The sequence below is a fragment of the Larus michahellis genome, chromosome Z (assembly GCF_964199755.1).
Source record: "Larus michahellis chromosome Z, bLarMic1.1, whole genome shotgun sequence".
NCBI lineage: Eukaryota > Metazoa > Chordata > Aves > Charadriiformes > Laridae > Larus > Larus michahellis.
This window is the reverse complement of record NC_133930.1, coordinates 23,358,928-23,381,706: the sequence shown is the minus strand read 5'-3', so window position 1 is coordinate 23,381,706 and position 22,779 is coordinate 23,358,928. Positions and strand designations below refer to the sequence as shown.

Sequence of the window (22,779 nt, the reverse complement as noted above, 5' to 3'; positions counted from 1 at the left end):
CCTATGTCTAGCCTGGCTCAGCTCTTTTTAAAGCAGAAAACGAAGTTTCTGCTGGTAAAGGATAAGTTTTGCTGCCTGTCAGACAGTGCCTTCAAGGTCCTGGAACTTAAACAGGACCACAAACTTCCCCAAATAATGCTACAGATCTCTTCTGACCAAAGCAAGTCAGGACTGAGCAGGAGCAGAAATAGATGTCTCCTTAGCTTTTCTTGCCTTTTGTCCATGCAGCTGGACAATTTGTTGCCTACTTCTTACACAGATAATAAAGAATCTCACCTTTAAGCTGACATAAGACCAGCAGATATTTTGAAAAGAGGTATCAGTGCATCACTGTGCATTTATTCTTGAAATGGGATAAAAGTTGGTTATTGTATTTTTCCCATTTTCTGACACAGATTTTTCGAAGTTGAACATCAAGATAAAAGTAAAATTTTAAATTGTAATTTTAAGGTTTCCTTACGATGGCATGATGCACTGGGTTTGGCTGGGACAGAGTTGGTTTTCTTCACAGTGGCTCATTGGGTGTTGTGTTTTAGATTCAAGACCACAGCGCGCAACATGGGGCTTGAAGTGTTCGAGAGAGCAACAGATGTGGCCGGGTATACAACAAATACTACACCTAGTTCTGGGTGAACTACACCAGTGTTTCTAAATCTAAACATAAAAAGCCCAAATAGCAGTATTATTACAACAACACTTCAACGAAGAGGCCTGCTCTGGGCTCGGCCAAGGAGAGCGCTGTGATTCTGCCTGCAAAGCATCACTTCGGCAAGTGGTGGAAGTAATATCTGCATAGAGGCAGTTGCTGAAAGACCTGGCAGACAAAAACTGAAACAGAGGGAATGACCTGCAGCTACTGACAGCATGTGAAGTTTCCAGTTCCATGCCTTCTCCAGCCCATGGTGAGCTTGCTGACATACATCCTTCAGCTTCTGCGTACCCCGCGGTGTGTCTGCCAAGGCCCCTAAACTCAATGACTATGAAAACCTATTCCTGTTGCATTTCCCTAATCACATTAGGTTTGTTACAACCCCTTCAATGTTGTGAAGGCTACCCACACCACGCGTGGGGAAGGTTCCCACACCAAGAGGGAGGCCAGGCCCCACCGAGGCAGCCCCGGTGCGGTGGCCACCAGCCCGCCCTTCCTGCCCGCTCTTTGCCTCTTCTCTTCACATCGTGACGGGGACCAGGGAGGTGGTGGTGGCATTGAGGCGATCTCCTTGCATTTCCCACTAAAACAGCAACTTCTCTTGTCTTACTGTTAATCCTGAGGGAGGATCCTAGCATTACCACAGTCTAGACAGCTCTTCAAACTCTTGAAAGTCCTTTAATCTGTAGTTCTGTATTTACCTTACATTGAAAAATTAGTGTGTTTATGTTGTATCTCATCCCAGGTAAGCCTGCTATGGGACGAACAGTTAATAGGTCACAGAGACAACCTTTTCTGTATTGCGTAAGTTAGCATGCAGATTTTGCATGCTGTCTTTTACATATTGTGTAAGTTAACATGCAGCCTGCAATATGTATTTACTGTCTATTTCTATATGCTTGCATTTTGCTTCTGCTCTGAAAACCTTACACTTTAGACTGTACGTAGACAACCGACTTTTTAGCCACATATTTTTTATGATGTGAAGTATCTGTGAAAACAGGAAAGGTACTGCAAGTGAATGGTGGTTATAAAGAACTTGGGCTTGCTCAGAAAAGCCAGAGCTGCACAAAGTTTTGATAGAAAAGACTTGCAGAAACTTGATATATTTGGTGGGTATGGTGCTTCTTGTTTCAAATCCTGCAAAAGAGTTACGGTGCCTCTATCCTACAGCATTTTCAACTAAAATATTAAAACCCCATTCAGGATTTAGAAAGCAGGTACTGTTTTCCTCAGTATCTCCCCTAAATTGCTTGTTTCTATGCATTCAAGCATTTATCAATGTAAAGTCGTCTTTTTTTTTTTTTAATACTTGGAAAATAAACAAATAAATGAATGGTTCTAAATCATCTCTAAGTGATTTGTATGTCATTTTATTGTGGGAACTTTTAAGCTTTGATCCCACATTGCCCTATTCCATTAAACTAAAATGTAAGTAATATCATTAACATTTATCCTTCTTGGAACTATGTGATGTTCTGGGGTTTAAAAAAAGTTTCTTTTGTTTCCTTTTGAATTTTAGTGAAAGATAATCCTCTGCATTCCTAATTAAGCCAATTTATCCCTTAACACCTTTCAATTCAGATACTTACCGAGCCTTGATTTGTGGCTGCTACCTATTAAAAGATAACTGGAGGACATTCCATTCACCCTTGATCACCAGTATTCCTTAAGTGGCCATGAAGCTTGGGAACTAAAGCACGTGTCCGTTAGGATTAGTAACAGGTATAACAATTACAAGGAGTTTGAGAGAAGCTGCGAAATTGTTTAGAAATACAGAAAAGCTTCAAAATGAGCAAAGACAGTACTAAAGTTTCCAGAATAACAAAAGGTACAAGTATGTGCATGTTACTGTACACTTTAAAACAGTGCAAACAGGAAGGACTTCAAAGACAACTTACGTAAATCTGTTTCCATCACAGAACGTCCTGAAGTTGTACAGCTCATTGTGATGAAGTATCACTGATGTCAAGAGCTTTGCATAATTAATTAACATGTATACATTTCTCTCACTAACTTATATGCCATCGCAGCAGATGTGATAAAAACACAGAGACATGAGCTGTCATGTAACTTGGCTTGTTAACCTACGTGTGATGATATGTGGGCAGGTACTGCACTAGACACGCTTACTGCTTTATCTTCCTTTGAAAGTAGTTGTTAGAGACATCACACTGAACTGATAAACCAATTTCTGTGTATATACTAATATAACAACATTTTAAAAGAATTAACACAGTTTGCTTGTGTGAAATTTTGTTTCTCCCTTTGTCTCCTGTAGCATCGCTGCATGCTTAGTCTTTTTTTCATACACTCCTTTTTGGCATTAGTGTCTACAGGATTAATAAAATAGTATCAATCGGTCTTTTTAACTTAGGCTGAACCAAAATTAATTGGTTAATTGTAATTACAGATCGAATCCCCAGACAATACTTTTTAATAGCTATTAGACATCAGGAGTTATTTTTCTAAAATTTTAGCGGTTGCAAAGCCTGTTGTAACTCTGGGAATGGAGTCATAGAGCAAGGCAAGGCTATTGGTTTGTAGACTTTTAATGAAAACAAGTCAGTGCTGCCATCTTTTGGACATTCTTTAACTACTTATTATGGAAAACTAGGACAGTTAACGAGGACATTGTTCATGAGGGATGTGGGGAAAATGTCACAGAATTAACTTTGAAAAAAATGTCCTGCTGTAGACTATGATTCATTCTTCTTAAAAAGCACGAGTCTGAGTGGAGAATGGATTGAGGAGCAGGACTTGGGAGTGTTGGTTGATGAGAAGCTCAACATGAGCTGGCAATGTGCACTCATAGCCCAGAAAGCCAACCTCATCCTTGGCTGCAACAAAAGAACGATGGCCAGCAGGTCGAGGGAGGTGATTCTGCCCCTCTACTCCGCTCTGCTGAGACTGCACCCACAGTACTGAGGCCCCACACATAAGGACATCGACCTGTTGGTGTGTTTAGAGGAGGGTCATGAAGATGATCAGATGGCTGGAGCACCTCTCCTATGAGGACAGGTGGAGGAGTTGGTGTTCTTCAGCCTGGAGAAGAGAATGCTCCAGGGAGACCTTATAGCAGCCTTCCAGTACCTAAAGAGGGCCTACAGGAAAGATGGGGAGGGACTTTTTTATTAGGGAGTGTCGCAATAGGATGAGGGGGTAAAGGTTTTAAATGGAAAAAGGATATATTTAGATGAGATATTAGGAAGAAATTCTTTACTGTGGGGATGTGGAGACACTGGAGACCCGAGAAGCTGTGGATGCCCCATCCCTGGAAGTGTTCAAGACCAGGCTGGATGAGGCTTTGAGCAAAATGGGCTAGTGGGAGGTGTCCCTGCCCATTGCAGGGTGTTGGAACTACATGATCTTTAAGGTCCTTTCCAATTCTATCCATTCTATGACCCTATGAAAAATACATTCATGCTCACAAGCACACAGCTTTTTGAGTGTGCAGGGATCTCCCTGCATTAAATGCCATGTATGCTGAAGAATAGTTTGTGACCTGAAATCCTGAAACATGTTGCAGTTACCTTTTTCTGTGATATTTAAAGAATTTAGCAATGTATTCCTCAGATGGAATTCATTTTGCTTATGGAAACACACAATTTCCATGAGGACATTTTAGATTTATTTGTCCTCATTGCATTTAAAGTATTTATTTGGGTGCCTTTTTATTCAAAAATACATTTTCTGTCTGGGAGACTGAAAGGCGAAAAGTGAATAGATCAGTTCAACCTAGAAAAAAACTAAACACTCTGCTTTATCTGAGTGAAAAGAAAAATAACCTTTCAGAGAAATGCTGGAAGCTCAGTTACATGAATGCGTACAACAGGAGTGGTGTGGCTCTTCAGGAAGAAAAAATCCTACCTTCCTGCCTTGGGAATTAAATTTGAATTTTTGGTCCTTGCTATGGGCAGTACACCAGTATTTCTGACAACGTGGGTGTTTCCTTCCTTTTTCACCAAACAGCACTCTAGGAGAAAAACTTGGTAGAAAAATCAGTCAGCTCAAACTCTGTAGGTGCCAGATACAGATACAGCTATCCCTAACAAACTGCTCTGGGGAGTGTACCAGTGTCCTACCAAAAAAAATAATGGAGAATTTAATGTATTGGTGTTTCCTGTGACAAGGAAACAGTATCTCCTTACTCAGCACTAAACCCTCTCACAGTAAGAAGGAATTTGGTTCCTGTTGATATGCTGGGTCATGGTGGAATGGCAGAAGGGCTCATAGTCACCTTCCTCAGGTATTACCGACTACGGTGACCTGCTCTACACTGTAGTTATAGATTGTTATGGGTTTCACCGTGTTGCAGTCTAGCACAAGTTTAGCTCTGGTGTCTTGCCTATCATCCTGAAATATCAGTACAATGAGTCTGACCTATTCATACCTACTGCTGCTGCTAGCCGTCATTTGAGCATTTACATATTCACCATAATTTTTTATCTGTCTTTGTTACCATACTTCTTGAAATGGAAAAATTATCAAAACTTGTGCAGTACTCTGACAACAAAATTAGAGAAAAAAGACTTACTCTTGCAATATAACTAGAAACAAGACAACACTTAATTTAAATAAAAAACTTTATTAACAATGTAAAACGTTTAGTATCTTACAATGTGAGATAATTCTGGCATGCCCTATAGGAGTTAATACTTAGTGATATGCAGACACCATGCTTTGAGTTCTATTGGAAACAAAATCAGTTGGTGTTGTGTTTTACATTGTTTACTTTAATACATTTTCTTTTAATAAATTATTTATTTTCCCCAAAAGCTTGTAGAGACACTATCGGCTTAGAAGGAAATTTGCTGCTTCTATGCATTGTACAGTATGTAGATATTATGATTTCTCTGTATTTACAAGTCGTAAGTATTTTCATATATGGTTTGTGTATCGTAAATTAAGATATCTTTCTATGAAACTTTTAAATTGAGATATAGTGGAAGACTAAATATGAATGAGAGCACAAAAAGCAACTGGATATTTTGTGCAAATTCTGTTACAATATTGTTTAAATGTTTTAGAAGTTTAATACTTTTGCTGTTAAATAGTTTTCTATGCTTAAAGACTGTTAGAATATGATCAAGTATTTTAATATGATACTAATAAGATTACCGTACTGTGCACAAACTTTTAGCTGCAGTTCAAACAATAAAAAAAACTTTAAAATTATCTATTACCATAATTCATTTGTCTTTTCTCTGAGTGGCTGAAAGTAAGCATGCAAAACATACTTCAAAAAGTTTTAAAAACATTCTTAGTTATGCTAGATCTTTTCCACAGCTGGTTTTTGACCACCATAACTTTAAACTATTAAAACTCTTTTTTTGAAAAGGGGGATGGAACAGAAGAGAAAAAGGAATTGCGTAGAAAATGTACTTTATAATCAAGAGTAGCAATGTTCATCTTCTCAGTGGTCAAATAATAGTGGTTTAATCAAAGTTATGATTTTCTTGGTGCTTCTGTACTTAATCTTCTAACTTGAGACAAGACAACACAGTCCAAAGAATCTTCGCTTCCGTCTTCTTACCAATGGATATGGAGTCAAGTTTAGGAGGCTGCTATCATCTGTGATGAAAAAAATCCACATTTTAACACAAGTATGTGCACATGCACACACACAAAAGAGTTTACTTCACTTATGTGTCCTAACAGCACGTACATGATCAAGTAATAGATCCTGTTGTTCTAGGCATAGAGCAAATAATAACTTGAATTTTGTATTTAAGAGTCTTACAATGCTAACTATCAGGATCTCCATAATAATGCAATAGAAATTTTGGCAAGAATAATACCAGTTCAATAACAGAACCTAAAGGAAATTACACCCCCAGTACTGGGAGACCTAAGCCACAATATTTCTGCATGGATGAATAATGTTAGGGTCCCAAATAAAACATAAAAGATAAGCAGCTTGAGAGCTTGCAGACATGCAAATTTGGAAATATTGATCCTAAGGTTAAAGTCTGGCTTAATTGAAACATAAAAAAAACTTTATAGGGTGCCCATTTGTGCACATCAGGGAGACGTACATTTAAAACTGCAACATTGGAACATCTTCGCACATCAAGAGAAAAAGCGCTTGTCTGGGAAAGTTGGCACAATATGCTTACCCCGTTTCTGGTTAGCTTTCTACCTTTTATAGTAACTCCTTTTAAATTCATACAAACTCTATATATTAGTGCCTATACTTGCGACAACTCATGCACTGTCAGCGAGCTATCTCACAAAATCTTTAGAATTCACTTTGAATTTGAGCCATCTTCAGGCATGGTTTCAGCCTGAGAGCTATGCCTCATTATGTTCCTATTCTGGCTACAGCAGGGACCTAGTTTTAATTGTAGGCTCTAGACACGACTGTCATACAAACACTTAAGAATGTAGGTAAGAGATCATTTAATATTATGTCTCAAGCTCATGAACCACATCAACTAAATTTCTTAGCACAGTAACTTTCCTGCTGTCACTTAAGAGAATTCCATACAAAAAAACAGGTCTGTGAGGAGTCAGTAATGTTTTGTAACGCTTTTGCAGGCTTGCAACCTTAACTTCATTGTGTCTGTCACTGAAATCAACAGCAAAATGGTCAGTCATTTACTGAAAGGAGGATCGGCTCTCGTAAAAATAAACTCATTCAATGGCATGAAATGCTTGTAATTCATATATGTGTCAAAATTACAGTCCAGATCATATTAATTACCTATAATGTTGTTTGTTTGTTCTATTTACTTATACTGTTATTGAGCTTTAATTAATTAAAGGTCTTGGAATATTTCAAAAATTTTAAGGGCTGTATGAATAATGAATATGACTGTCCATTCCTGAGGCATCCATTCTCAGAGGTCATCTGCAAACTACACAGTTGGGAGTCAGTGGGAGCTGCAAAAACACCGTTTATGATTACCTGATCCTGGGATATGTCTCAGAGCTTTTAAACTCCAGCTGACACATTTCCCATCCTGCTGCATGGGTGATCAGTGATTTTCTGGCCAAGGTTGGAGGGCAGTGTAGACACCAGACAGCAGAGAAGAATTCGGTACACCTTTATCTCTGTTCTGAATTTGAGTCTCTATATGCTTTATATCCCCCAAATGTGTCTTTTAATTCCTTACTTCCACCACTCTCCTTTCTTCTAGGCTAGGCATAGACTTTACGTCATTTTTCTGGTCTCTACAATGGCACATCTGTACCATGTATCATAAGCAATTCCCCTTCTCCATTCACATAGTTTTCCACCAAGCCATCCTGCCGCAATCTCTTACTCATATAATGAAATCACCCTTTCTGTATTCATCTCTTTCCATATTATGATGAATGATAGACTGCCTAGTTACCTGGGACAAAATCTAGGACACATTAGGTGTAGTCCATCAGGTGCCACTAAGCAAAGACTACGCAGCATTTAAGAAATACACATTATGCGAAGAAATCATAAAGGAAAATTATTATCTTTTTAATGTTCTTCACATGAAGAAAGAGAGTCCCTGTCTACGTGGAACATTAACACTGCCGGGCCGCAAAATGAAGGCACACTGCTAAATACCTGCATAGGATGGAGATCCTGTCCCCCTGTGCATCTGTATAATGAGCCTTACAATGTGCCGGCTACTGGGAAAAGCAGGCTGTTAGCAGGCTCAAGGCAAGTGTCTTTTCTGCACAGGGTCAATGTCATCTCACAGAAGCTACAAGCCTTGTAGGGAGTTAAAGCAAACCCCATCACTTGGTAGGATCCCTATCATAGTCTGTGCCAGTTACACCTTCGTTACCTTTGAAAAAGAAAACCTCCTGACACAGGGAATTAATTTTGTTGCTGCCTTTGTGTCACCACAAAAAGTTTATTATTTTATCTATAGATACCGTATCTATAAAATTCCAGAATACCTCATGTGGAACTCGAGAGGCCAAAGTTCACATACTAAATTCTGACTTCACTGAATCAGTAGGGAAGAGACTTCACCTAGATTCTTCTTTTTGTAACTTCTATAAAAAACCCCTAGATTTTTTGGATGTGATGGAAGGCAAAACCTTTAATTATCTTAATTTTCCTTACACAAAGAAAATACAAAACCTACCTTGATTTTTCAGTGGTAAAGGCATAGTCTCCCTGAGTTTACTTAAAAGGTTTTTCATTTCTCTCATATCTCTGTGGAAACAAAAGTTGAAAGAGATACAATAGAACAGCAGTTGAAGACTGAATGGAGAATGGCTCACAGTATAGCTTCATATGCTGAAATAATGGAGCAATAAATACAAAAATCTATTGGGCAAGCATTTGGTTCACATACATGTATCAGAGGAACCATACCAAAATAAAGAGCAGTAGATTTAATAAGGGAGCACTTTTAAGCCAGTCTGACATTAACTAGTCACTTCTGGTCCAAATTTATGATTTATGATAACACATGTAGCTAATCCATGACACTTAAGCTCCCTGCACATTAAGTGAAAATATCAGAAACACGGCTTTCATTCTCACTCCTTTTATGAGGACTCTGGCAGGAAATTTTCTAAAAGGCAGAAGATGGAAAATATGTTAACAAAATACCATCTCACAAAGCAAGTTACATTTGGATAGGTTTCGAGAGAGGCCAGAAGTTGCAAAAAGTTTCCTGTTTTACAGATAGATGGCAGACTGGCAATTTTGTGTGCAGGCTTGTAATGTCTTCAGGCTTTCAGTTTTTAAAAGCAATGTGGTCTTGCCTCATTCACCTACATCTAAAATAGTTCTTAGAAATGAAGCAACATGACTAATAAGAAATTGCTCAGTTTTATTCTCCACATTACTCTCTCAGTAGAGAACTTCATTTAATATAAATAAACATGGTAACCATTAAAATCTCAGCAGCAGCTTAATATGCAAAGCCATCAAAACAGGTATTTTTTGCAAAGAAATGTTGGCCATAAGGATTACCCCCTACTAAAGGGTCTCATTTTTTGACTTTCAGCTGTATAGTTAAGGGGTAAGAGAAGTCCACTTCAACAAGCCTGTGGATGATGTTCCCCTCTCCTCCCAAGGCTTCCACATTCATAACTATGGGCACAAACAACTGCCATGAACTAGATTCTGTGCTTTTGATTTATGAATGCAGAACCGCACGCAGGTCAGCAGATTTCAGGTACAAAATCAGAAATCACTCAAGACAAGATTAAAGTTGCCAGGTTCTCTTTTAGAGAACCTGCCCCACAAGCAACATCATTTGCCACCCTTTGTTTTTTGGCAACTATCCTCTGGTAATTAGCGTCACTTCTCTCTGACCTTGTTTTAGGAGTTGCTCTCAGATATGCTAAATGTAACTGAATGTTAACAGGTTATTTAATTAACTAATACCTTTAATAGTAGCAGCACTGGCTGCCTAATTGGAAAAGACTAAATAAACCCTAGACAGAAATTTGTTTTGTTTACGAATGAAGCGCTACACATACCTTTCAGTGTTTTCAATATCTGTGGAAACCTGCCATAAATGCTGTTGAATATCTGTTGGTGATGATGACGTGTCTTCTAAAATAGGTACTTCGGAACTCTCCTCCACTTTAGTATCTAGGATCTTGGGTGGGGCACAAGGTTCTTTTCCTTTAAAATATTTAAACAAAACACATATCCCCTTCAGTTATTAATTAAAATACACACTCAGATTATATCATTGATGATTTGACCTTGATCTTGCACAGTATAAATGAAGAGAGATTGCTGAATGCAAACACTGAGTAAGAACTGTTCAGAAAGAGAGCAGAACACACCAGTCCGCTAATCAGAGCACTGATGTATGTTACTTTACTGAACAAAACTGAGAGAAGTCCCCCGCAGGCGTGTGTGGAGCTTAGAATTTGACATAATAAGTATTATGAAGAGTTTCAGTTAAACTGCAGTGGCTCATATCTGACACAACATAAAAAACCAGACGACAAACCAGAACAAAATAAGTAAGGAAACTACAGCATATATTCTGAAAGCAACTTCAGAAACTTTGACACTAAAGAACATTGCAATCCATGTCTCCTGGTATTACAGCAATATTAAGGGAAAACAAAAGACACATATGTGCAGTTTTGTATTTAGTGATTTTAAGAGCAATACATAGCTGCCACCACTCACAACCCAATATGCATTATATTCTGAATTTCCGTGCTTACACTTGCCTGATTCACGCTCATCATATGAAAATGCAGTGCAGCACTGGAATTTAATGGGGGCTTCATGACAGATCTGCCAGGGCTTTTGTCAGGGAGAGAATGGGGTAAAGGATGTGGACTGTGAGAGTGGAGCATGCAAGAGAGTTAAGTACTGGTGGGATTTTTTGTTATCCTTGCAAACCTCCTGTGGATTGTCTGATGGCATTCCTTTTCTGTAGTGGCAAGTACAGTCCTGGCACCAAGTACATTTATATGAGAAAACTCAAATTGGAGTGCATGCCAGACACATTATTGAGAAGGTAAAGTATTTCCTCCTCTGAGTTCTCTTATGAAATTGAGTAAGCAATCTTAGAAAGAAACAAATAAAACTTTCTAAGAACATAGGAAAAAATGACAATGTTTAAAACAGTGGTATGAGGAGTTGAGCTGGAAATGTTTTTTAATCTCACAATTTCTGCAATTTGAAAGGTTTGACAAACAACAGGAAGAACAAGAACAGCTAACAGCGTAGTGGTCATTCAGCCCATTTTTCTGGGACCCTAGAGACCAAGGTTGCAGATCATGCTATATTGCTCTTCTACATCACAAATAACTACCTCTGCTATCAGGCTTGTAACTCTTTTTTTTTTTTTTTAAACTAGAAATTCCTGGATCTTAAGAAGCTCTTTTTGGGCAGGTTCTCTAAACTGTTGTATTCTGTTAAATTATTCCTTTGCTGAAAAAAACAATATTCTTAGCTACTTGTCTGAATGTCAAACTAGACATTACTTATACTACAGAAGATACTTGCTTAATGTTTTCATTACTCTCTAAAGTCAGTAGGAAGCCCTTTTCCCTGCCTCCCCTCCCAACCAAGTCATCTGATTCTAAGAGATTGAATGACCTAACATTACAAGTTTACCATCTATAAAAGAATCATAGAATGGGTTGGGTTGGAAGGAATCTTAAAGATCATCTAGTTCCAACCCCCTGCCATGGGCAGGGACATCTCCCACTAGACCAGGTTGCTCAAAGCCCCATCCAGCCTGGCCTTGAACACCTCCAGGGATGGGGCATCCACAACTTCCCTGGGCAACCTGTTCCAGTGTCTCACCACTCTCACAGTAAAGAATTTCTTCCTAATATCTAATCTAAATTTCCCCTCTTTCAGTTTAAAACCATTACCCCTTGTCCTATTGCTACACTCCCTGATAAAAAGTCTCTCCCCATCTCTCCTACAAACCTCCTTCAGGTACTGGAAGGCCGCTATAAGGTCTTGCTGAAGCCTCCTCTTCTCCAGTTTGAACAACCCCAACTCTCTCAGCCTGTCTTCATAGTAGAGGTGTTCCAGCCCTCTCATCATCTTCATGGCCCTCCTCTGGACCCATTCCAACAGATCCATGTCCTTCCTGTGCTGATGTATTGAATGATGTCTTGTGTCCGTTCTCTACTGCTTACTTTGGCACCAACTGCTAACTTGTACTTTGCCAGGTCCCTCTGTGAACCACTTTAACCTGTCAAATGGTAGAAGATTAGCCAATAAAAGGAAAAATAAAATGTGAAGCTTTCTGATGTTGCAGTGATTTAGGTCTGGTCAGTAAAGAACCCTACGTGTTCCAGAGCAAGTGCCAGAGGAGGATGATCACATGGCAAGGAGCAGTGGATAAGATGAAGAAGTGAAGGCATGATAAGGGAGAGAAAAACATCAAGACCTTCCTGGTGGTAACAAGCTATTATGCTGACTCAATTGCTTGTGGAACCTAGCCTAAGCCTGCTTCCCAGATCATATGTTTTACTGTGTATCACCCTGTAGGTATAACTTTCAATCTTTTCTAGTTCTTGACTGGAGCTTAAGCTATTATTTTAAGGTACCTCATATTGTACAATTTTAATTGTTCTTTTGTGTAAGCTTCAATATTCCAGTTGGTGGCCGGTGACAAGTGGTGTTCTCCAGCTCAGTTTAACATCCTTATCAACGACTGGGAGGAGGGGATTGAGTGCATCCTCAGTAAGTTTGTAGACAACACGAAGTTGGGCAGGAGTGTGGATCCGTTTGAGGGTAAAAAAGCTCTACAGAAGGGTCTGGACAGGATGGATGAATGGATGGGCTGCGGCCAATGGTATGAGGTTCAACAAGGCTGAGTGCTGGATTCTGCACTTGGGTCACAACAACCTCATGCAATGCTACAGGCTTGGAGAAGAGTGGCTGGAAATCTGCCCAGAGGAAAAGTACCTGCGGGTACTGGTTGACATATGAGTTGGCAGCGTGCCCAGGTGGCCAAGAAGGCCAACAGCATCTTGGCCTGTATCAAGAAGAGTGTGGCCAGTAGGACTAGGGAAGTGATTGTACCCCTGTACTCAGCACTGGTGAGGCCCCACCTCAAGTACTGTGTCCAGTTTTGGACCTCTCACTACAAGAAAGACATTGAGGTGCTGGACTGTGTCCAGAGAAGGGCAACGAAGCTGGTGAGGGGTCTGGAGAACAAGTCTTATGAAGAGCGGCTGAAGGTGCTGGGGTTGTTTAGCCTGGAGAAAAGGAGGCTGAGGGAAGACCTTATCACTCTCTACAACTACCTGAAAGGAGGCTGTAGAGAGGAGGGGGTTGGTCTCTTCTCACAAGTAACAAGTGATAGCACAAGAGGAAATGGCCTCAAGTTGCGCCAGGGGAAGTTTAGGATGGATATTAGGAAAAATTTCTTCACTGAAAGGGTTATCACACATTGGAACAGGCTGCCCAGGGAAGTGGCTTAGTCACTATCCCTGGAGGTATTTAAAAGACGGGTAGACATGGTGCTTTGGGAGATGGTTTAGTGGTGATTTTGTCAGTGTTAGGTTAATGGTTGGACTCGATGATCTTAAAGGTCCCTTCCAACCTAAACAATTCTATGATTCATTATTTTTCCCATTACAAGAAGCCCATAACACAACATACCGTTACCAATATCTCACCACTTCTTTGTAAAAGAGGGTTGCTCCAGGGAAACCATCTAATTTGCCACTGATATCACAAGGTGTTACTGCTGTAACTGGATATTAGTTAATTTTCCCATTATTTTGAACCTTTATGTTGGAACTCCAACCTGATCTTTGGTGACATACTGTCAAGAACAACCCTGTCAATAGATGCATCCTTCAGGGATGTGAGAGGTGTTTCAATGGAAACAGTAACAATGCTAGGTGAAATAACAGAAAAGGTTCCCTTTTGCAACCTGAGAACAGAAGCACTGACACTGTAACGTTCTTTTTGTTAGCACAAAGGCAAGCTCTTGCAGATTTAGCATAATGAACAGCACAGATTTCTTTTCAACTCAAAAAAGCTCTTTACCAGTAATTCTGTTGTATCGTGAACAATTCATAAAGCCTTTCTTGAATTTCAGAGCATCTGCTCAATCACTTGAAAACAGTTAAAGAGCCAGCTAACGATAAAGGCTTTGCTTGAATAACGTATATGACTCAGGCTTAACATTTCTACTACATGGCACAGCCTGCAGAGAAACAAAAGCTCTTTAATCTTCTCGTCTTTCTACTTGTGGTAAGGATATCTTTTCTATTATACATTCTTAAAATAGGGATATGAACCCTAAATTTCACTTTCCATTAAGTCAGTAGAAAGATTTTTATTGATTTTAGTTGGAGTTTTATCATGCACACAATGTTTTCCGAGGTGTCCACGTACGCTTGCTGTTTTTGCCAGCTGAGTAGACAGAGGCTCTTTTTACTGTAAAATTTTAATATAAAACATGATGTGTTCTTTGTCTTATAGTCTAATTCACCACATTTAATTTTTTTTTTACTTTAAGAAACAGAAAATGCTTTTGGTATGAAATTAAATTAACTGAATGAAATAATGCTGAAGATCAAACATCAGTGAGTGAGGATAATCAGAAGGTAGAATCGATCAGCTCAGTAAGGCTACATACAACACCTGTAATCACTGTGCTTTACTTGTCTCACTTACTGCTTCAGTGGTGACCTCTGTGTTTGCTTCTGTCGTGCTACCCTATGGACCTACCCTTAGTGATCACCTACTTCCCAGAGAAATTTACATAATGAAAAAGACCATCTGTTACAGGTCCCTCAGAGCTAGTTAGATTTCACTGCAGATGAATTGGAAAGATCTTTGAGGGGAAGAAGAAAATTTAACAAAGCTGAGAGAACCCCTCTCTCAAAAAGGAGGCAGCATTTGCATCAGGCTTCTAGCCTGGCAATTAAGGATAAATGCACACGCTATAGATCACAGCTAAAGTGACTGAAAAGGAGAACATCAACAGAGAATAGGAAAAAATAATATAGGAAGTAAAAAAGAAATGTGGCAAATATAGCTAACAGCCTAATGAACTTAAATCCTGACTTACACTTGGGGCCTGCAGAACTCATGAGATTGTCTCACTGGAAATATTACTATTAAGGAAAATGCAATGGGAACAACAAGCCTGTGGCAGAAGTTGTGTTTTCATCCATCCATGTCTATTTCTGTTCTATTCATTTTGGCCTGTTCACAGTGTCCACATGAGAAAGGGTGACTCTCTGGATTTTTTAAGTGCTTATTTCTCCACACCTACGTGCTTCTCTTCTCTCTCGCATCTTATCCCTCTTGTGTAAGTAATATGTCTAAGTAATTACACAAATCTACCAGTCTTTAAATTGAATGCTGAGATCGTTTCACGTCTGTTAAACAATTCTTCTTTTCTCCTTCAAGACTCTAAGTAGCATGTAATTTAAACAAAGCCAAATAAAACAAAAATGCCTTTCCCTTTACTGAATTGAGGGTTTATTTTTGTAATCTGTAATATAAGCTATCACAGGCTTTTAGGTACTATTACAAGGAAATGTAGATTTTTATCACAAAACACGTACTGGAAAAACAACAATTATGCTATGAACTTCTACGGTACACTATACAGTTACCTGTGATTTGGTATCATTCTGATAGACCAACAATGCAGGAATGAGTTCAGTCTGAACTTACATCACAAAAGCCTAATGTTTTCTGTCGATAGTATGCACACAAGATTTTCCCATAAGACTCAGTTCTTCCCTTTTTTACATAAGTATTCAGGTACCTACCAGTCTGCTGAGGGCTGGTATCCTTCTGCCCTCAGCTATCTTTATACAAGAAATTATTCATGTATAAGCACAACATTAAGAAAAAGAACACACAGGAAAAAATAAGACTTTGAGACCATTTCATACAAGAAACTGTAAGATTCTAGGAATCCAATGTATCCTGGACTCATTTTTTCCCACAGATATTCAAATTCTACTAAAATGACTAGAGCTACGTGTAAATAACTGAGAGTAGTAGGAATTACCTCTCCATCTGTGCACGCTTCTTTTTCAATAATTTACAAACAATATAGCAGGTTGTACTGACTCTGGACCATAACGATAATATATTACATAAGCAGCAACTTTGTTCAAACTCAGCATAAATGACTACCAGTTTCAAATTTGTACTTCTTTGACAAGGTAGCTTTAACTATTTTTACAGCATGTTTTGAACTCCAGAAAACACCTCTGGTTCATTTAAACTGTCCCCTCTTGCCTTTTATTTCCTACATGGGCTCACTCCCTTAATTATTAAAATGAGTGCCTTGACCAAATAGTGCATAGCTAGTTAATAGAATGATTGCAATCTGAAATTTAGGATTTTAAAAAATATTTTCTAATATATGTAATTATATAACCAAACAAGTCAATTATATCTGTAGATGATCCTTAGAAATGAATGGTTTCTATGTAAACATGTATAGACATTAATCTTCAGTAATACAATGAAAGGAATATATTACTATTTTGGATATATGGATCAGCAAAGTTCTTTTATCTGTTATGTTTACATATTAAAAATACAATTAAGGTTTGTAAGGTACCAGTGAAAACCTTTGACCCCCGAAATATTTGTGGCTGAATACAGCAATGCATGCTAAAGTGTACTTAAGAACGTTGAGGTTGTTCTGTCTGGGTTTTCTCAATGTGGGACCCGTGACAACCTCCGTATTAATTTGGAAAAAAGGCGATCTCATCCAGCAGCTTCCACGGACAGAAATTATGTCAACTACTTCTTCCAAGACCTTGGTAGCTAAGCCAGGATTTGTTTATTTAATCAAAAGAATAGTCATTGTTGGGAACATGCAATGTAAATAACGGCATCATAGACATACAACATTTAAAGGAATTAGAGCTGAATTTTGTAAACACTTCAAAGAGGTACCTAAACTCCTTCAGAATATCCTACTTTTCATGAAACTCTAACTCAAATTTTAAAAAGTATCACTAGGTTTCAGAACTGTGTTTGACACTGCTCCCTAAAGTACAAAGCTATAAAATTCAAATGATGGGGGGGAAAAAACAAAGCAAAACCAAGATGAGGAGAGAAGCTGCAGGTCATAGGTAAGTGAACTCATCTGTTGCTTGACAAAGTCTGAGAAAGATGATTCTATCCAGAGAAGTTCTGCCAGAGTGTGATAACAACGCAGAAGAAAACTAGGTGAACAAATGCAGCGAGAAGTTTCAGAAAATTTCCTGGAAGAACTGGAACATGAGCTGCCATCTGCCTTATCTGCCCCAATAGGTATTTGCTATAGTCACCCCCAACAGGTATTTGCTATAACAAAAGGGACAGCAAGATCCTTACAGCCATCGTGTTAGGGTCTGCAGGAAGACACCAGAAAGTTTCTCACAGTGCTGCCCTGAAAACTGCACTCTATACCTACTCAAAGTTTTCATGTGATCCTATCCAAGTTGCTTAAACCCAGCTCCTCAAAATAGTTATTGATGTAGCATTTCTAATTGTCTGGTTGCTCAACCCAGAGACTTTTTGCACTCAGCTGCAAACGGAGCTACTGAAAAATTACTCTATAATAAACACACACAGCACTGCATAAAGTGTGTTGCAAACTGAGATTCTAAATTAGCAATCTTTAGCTTAATCTCTCTTTGTTCCATCTTTTCGACGGGAAAAATTGCTACTACCTCACTACCCAAGGCAGTTCTGAAGACAGCCCCACCAGTGTATGAGTTACTGAGAAAGACCTGAGGAACAGACGGATTCTGCCTTTAGAACAAAACTGCGTGCAATAAATACAATGTATGACACTGAACAATTAGGATAAAAGAAAGATGTATGCCCAAGTAAATATTTACATGTGTATTAGTTAGCCAGGACTCTTGGGACTGTGGAAAAGAGCAGTAATAAAATATATATACGGTCAGGTAACCAAAGGCTTAGTAACTACAAAAATTAAGGCTACCTGGACACATTCCATTGTGTCCTTTGCAAACTTTTTGAATGTTGAACTTTGCAGTCATAACGTATTTTCAACACTGGGCTTTTGTGGTGTATGTATCTTCGAAAAAAAAATTATTAGAGAGAACTTACCTCAGTTTACTTACTGCATAACACAGCTGGAAATATTTATGGCTTTAGGCCCCATTGTGACTGTTACTTCTCAAAGAAATAACAGACTATCTGACTTTTCTAGCAGAGGTTGTATGACAGTAGTAAGTTAATCTAAAGCACTGTAAATATGCAAGAAATTTCTGTACAGGAAGCTTGATATATACTGTACAGTATATATAGGAGTGTTTGTTCAGTTGAACAGAAAGATAAGAGAGACAGAAAATCAGTGCTGTGAAAGACAGTGAAAATACCCAGAGCTCAGCCCTTCAAATTGTGGTGTGGCGTTTCATTAAAGAGCATCTGTTTCCCAGGAGGGAGCACTGGCTGAGTTTCTCTCGGGAAAAGAGCATCAGCACTGCCTTAGCTTTATCAATTCTACAGTTTGTTTTATACTGTCCAGTCAAGATGCCAGTACCTGCATTATTATTTATTAGCTGCAGGTTGCTGAGAACAGCCTGCATGTCCTTCTACTTGAATCTCTGCTGGCTGCTCCCAAGTAAGAACATAAATTGGTGAAATCTCATGGGAGATTTAAATACCCAACAAACCACTAATCCAACAGGTAAGAGGACTACAAAATGGAAAACATTACATCCAAATAGAAAATACTACCTTCAAAAATGAGCTTCAAGATACAGCAAGAACATCGGACATGCCCATTTGTGACTTAAGCAAAGTTTCTACAGGTAGTACTCTCTGTACACAAGGAATGTGGTTATTTATTTTTTTTACTATGGTCAATCGGAAGGAGAAAAACTGGTGAAAAAACTTAACAGGTGAAAAAGTAAAAAAGCTCTACAGTAGCAACATCACAAAATATTTTACAATGGTGAAATTAACAGCTCTTTCATTCCTTGAGATAAATTTACGCACCTTGCCCACATGGCAGTACCGTTTTCCATAAATAAAGAAATTAAAGAAAGATATGGGTTCACTCTCCTCCTTGGAAAACAGTATGTTTTGGCAGAACATGGAATAAATAGGTTGCAAGGTCATCTAGTCTAACACCTTACTGAAAGCAGGGCCAACTTGCATCAGATAGCTCACGGCTATTCAAGTTATCACTGTCTCCAAGAATGGAGATTTCACTGCCTCTTTGGGTGTCTGTTCTAGTACATGAATACCTTTACTGTGAAAAAATACTTAACATGTAACTGCAATTTTCCGTGTTGCATGATGCCTCTACAATACTTCTAGGTGTTGTAAATACCAAATATTTAATATACAAGAGCAATGTTCTATTGGCTAAGTTCCAAAATTCAAATTATTGGAATCCCTGTGACTATATAATTTTTGCCTATTACAAATTTTCCTCAAAGAATGTCACAAAAACTTGAAGCCAAGTTACTATGTTTATGTCTATAGGGATACCAGACAAAATTACTCTATTTAACAATGACAGAATAGCTACCATGACTTTCTCTATGGTGAGAGGAGGAACCAATGTAAATCAAAAGTACTGCCAGATCGGAACTAAGCTGGCCCACACTATAATGCTGTAAGTCGTGTTATCCAACTTTAGACATCTAATAGTCTGATGTTTAGTTTAAGTTATTAATGTAGATTCTATCCAGAGGCAAAAGGGAGAGACAAGACATACCAGGATTACTCAGGTCACCTCAAGCTACTTCCTATATGGAATTACAGAAGGTGGTTTGACAAATGTAGCCAATGCTAAGAAATGTAGTACAATCTGTCTTAAACAGTGATGATTCATTTCAGCAGCTACTGGCATCTTGTTATAGGATGGCTATGTTAATTCTGTCTCTTCCTATTTTATAGATTTCTTTTTGACTTGAGAAAAAACACTGAGAAGCTCCATTGAGCAGTTATTAAAGTCTAATTCTTATTTTCATAATAAAAATATCACTGGCTGCAAAATACCATAGCTATAACCTATAGCTAGATGTGAGAAATACATTATGGGAACTTTCAGCATGACAGGAAATACATAAGGTTCATTACAAGACCTTCATTACAGTTCATTACAGAACTTTGTCTTGTCTTTACCTAGTATAGTCTGCTGAGATATTACTGGGGAAAGAGTAGTTACAATTAGCACAGATACAGTCCCAATCAGTGTGTGCTGTCACTGAGTAATGAGGTTAGTAGAATAGTAACCTCACTTAGAGGTTACTAACCTATACTTAGAATAGTAACCTATTCAGTGGATTATCTGCATTTCTACATCTTCCTTTCAGTAGGTGGCTGATCAAATATGAAATCATTAGAGAGAGATATGTTCACTGAAGCAAGGACATCTCCTTTGTGTGTAAAAATACTCTACAAGGTAGATTTCAGTTCTGAATCTAGTATCTAGTTTTATAAAGGTAGGCAGCTTTTTAACCATATTTATCTGTCTTTTGCTATAAACTGGCATTGCTGGATAAATAACAACAAGGATAATAAGGGATCACTTTAGTATTAAAACCATGCCATATTGCTCCACCGAATACTTGCCCTCAAATATCATACACAACTAATACCTCTAATAAAATGACTACGATAGTTTGCTCACTGATCTGACTGATGACCTCTAAAAATTTTGGGACCACTCTTTAAAAAATAATCAGACTTCTGAACTACAAGGACATTAGTGATACATGCCTGATATGACACAATTCTGTTAGATGATAATAATGAAATAGAAATACAGCTTTTTTTTCAGTAGTTGAAAAGCTTTAGCGTATAGTTCACTTTACAGTTTGGTGCTTTGTCTTTCATGCCCTGTAAGACCGTTCTTTCTTTTAAACCAGCATCTGGATATTCATGCAAGTCAATACCTTTCCGATGAAACTGCAGTGATCCTAGCAGACATATGGACTTAAGCATTTCTGTTGTGTACATTTCTAAGCAACATTGCAACTGGATGTACAGTCTACAGATTTCAGGATGAATCTCACCATCTTCTGGGCTGCAGTAAAAGAGAAAAATTTTAGTTAGGAATGGGATTGGAAGGATGTGAGGGTCATCAAATCCACTTCCCTACTGTTGGAAGCACCCACATCATAATTGCTTGCTATACTACTAAGCTATGTGTACATGCTAAAAAAACCTGCTGCTAACAAATTCTATTTACAAACAGTTCTTCAGGTCTACAAAGCTCTAGGCTTAAAGCAACTGAACTTGGGTTGTCTTTGGTAAGACTGCACGTCCTCATTTTCATCTCTGTGTATTTTTGGAAAAGGGATAAATAAGTGACTGAGATCTTTTCTCCTCTTTAAAAGCTTTGGTTAAGTATTTTCTGCTAGATTGAAGGGTTCTTTTGCCATCCTACTTCAGTTACCCTTGGTCCTGGTGCAGACGCAGGAGGCTGCAGGGTCACTTTCACAATCACTGTTCAAGTTACAAATCCTGGATCAGGCATAATCAACCCAACGTTGAAGACACTCTCCTCAGAAACAAGTCAGTTGTAGTCTTTCGGTTCTACAGTTTTGCCTGAATTTCTTTTTCCCTCCTGTGTTCATATTAGTACTCATGTGATACTGCACTGTGAGGAGAATGGGATGTTCAAGAGTTTTTTTCAGAAAAGTAATAATAATCTTGAAAACAAAAACTGAAATCAAGAGTAATCCTACAATTCCAATTAATTGCTTAGGACACTAAGAAAACAATCTACCCAGATCCAGGAATCAATTTTCATGCCTGGCTGTAAAATCGGACATTAAACCTTACATCTGCTTTTCCACTTTTAAAGTGGTCTGTGTTTGTTGAAAAACTATACCACGCATGGTATGGTATTTCCTGCATCTTATCATAAGTACAGACTAAAGCTATGGTGGCAGAACAAAACCCCCCAATACTGTGAAGATGTCTCTTCTGATGCTTCCTATATTTCTTCCTATTCTCAGTGATTCCAAGTCGGAAATATTTGATAGCCTTACGACCCTGAATCGTTTTCCTGAAAAATTAATAACCTGACAATTTTTTTTTGTTTATTCGAAGTCCTTAACTGCATATGAAAACACGTATTTACTAGAAATGAATCTGTGTTGAAATCTCACATTCTCATCAAAGGATTGGAACATAAATATTTTTAGTGAATGCACAAACAGTATTATAACAAAATAAAGAATGCCAGTTCCGAAATACACAGCATTACAACACACGTTTATGCACATAAGATCATTTTGGGACAAACTGAATTTGATTTTTTAAAAACTGTACTTAATTGCAGACTCCTCAGACCCTTACAAGTTCTACTTTGTGTATTACAATATTTTATACTTTTTTACCTTGCATTAAGTATCTGGTACTTTTTTATCTTGCATTAATCCATAGTATCTAGTCCTGGCTTAACAAGAGTTAAATCTTGATGTTCTCTGCAGTTGTGTTTGCCATTTCTTTCACTTTTAAGCAATCTATTTGTTATTTGAATTGCAACTGTTAGATCTGTGATCACTTAGCTGATTAGAAATGGACTGTTCTCTCTGCATAAACAATAACCATAAATTTAACAGCATTTCTTTGCAAATTGGCAGATGGCAAGAAGGGTTTTTAATGCAATCACATTGGTACTAACCAAAGAAGACAAAACACATATAGTTCAGGTAGAAATATAATTTGTTTCAATATAATTCAGGAGCAGTTCTTCAGAAGTAGACTTACGTCT

At 38.2% G+C, this 22,779-nt stretch overlaps 1 protein-coding gene across 1 annotated transcript in view; it reads right to left on the bottom strand.

The window, feature by feature from the left end:
- Window positions 1-5,219: 5,219 nt before the first annotated feature.
- RGS7BP (regulator of G protein signaling 7 binding protein) overlaps window positions 5,220-22,779 on the bottom strand; it is a 41,157-nt gene continuing 23,597 nt past the window's right edge. Inside the window, exons 3-6 of the mRNA XM_074570632.1 lie at window positions 20,951-21,081; window positions 10,079-10,226; window positions 8,728-8,798; window positions 5,220-6,223 (exon numbers count right to left, since the gene is read on the bottom strand). Of these exons, the coding sequence (XP_074426733.1) occupies window positions 6,132-6,223; window positions 8,728-8,798; window positions 10,079-10,226; window positions 20,951-21,081 (442 nt within the window). The 3' untranslated portion in view covers window positions 5,220-6,131. The remainder of the gene's footprint in view (window positions 6,224-8,727; window positions 8,799-10,078; window positions 10,227-20,950; window positions 21,082-22,779) is intronic.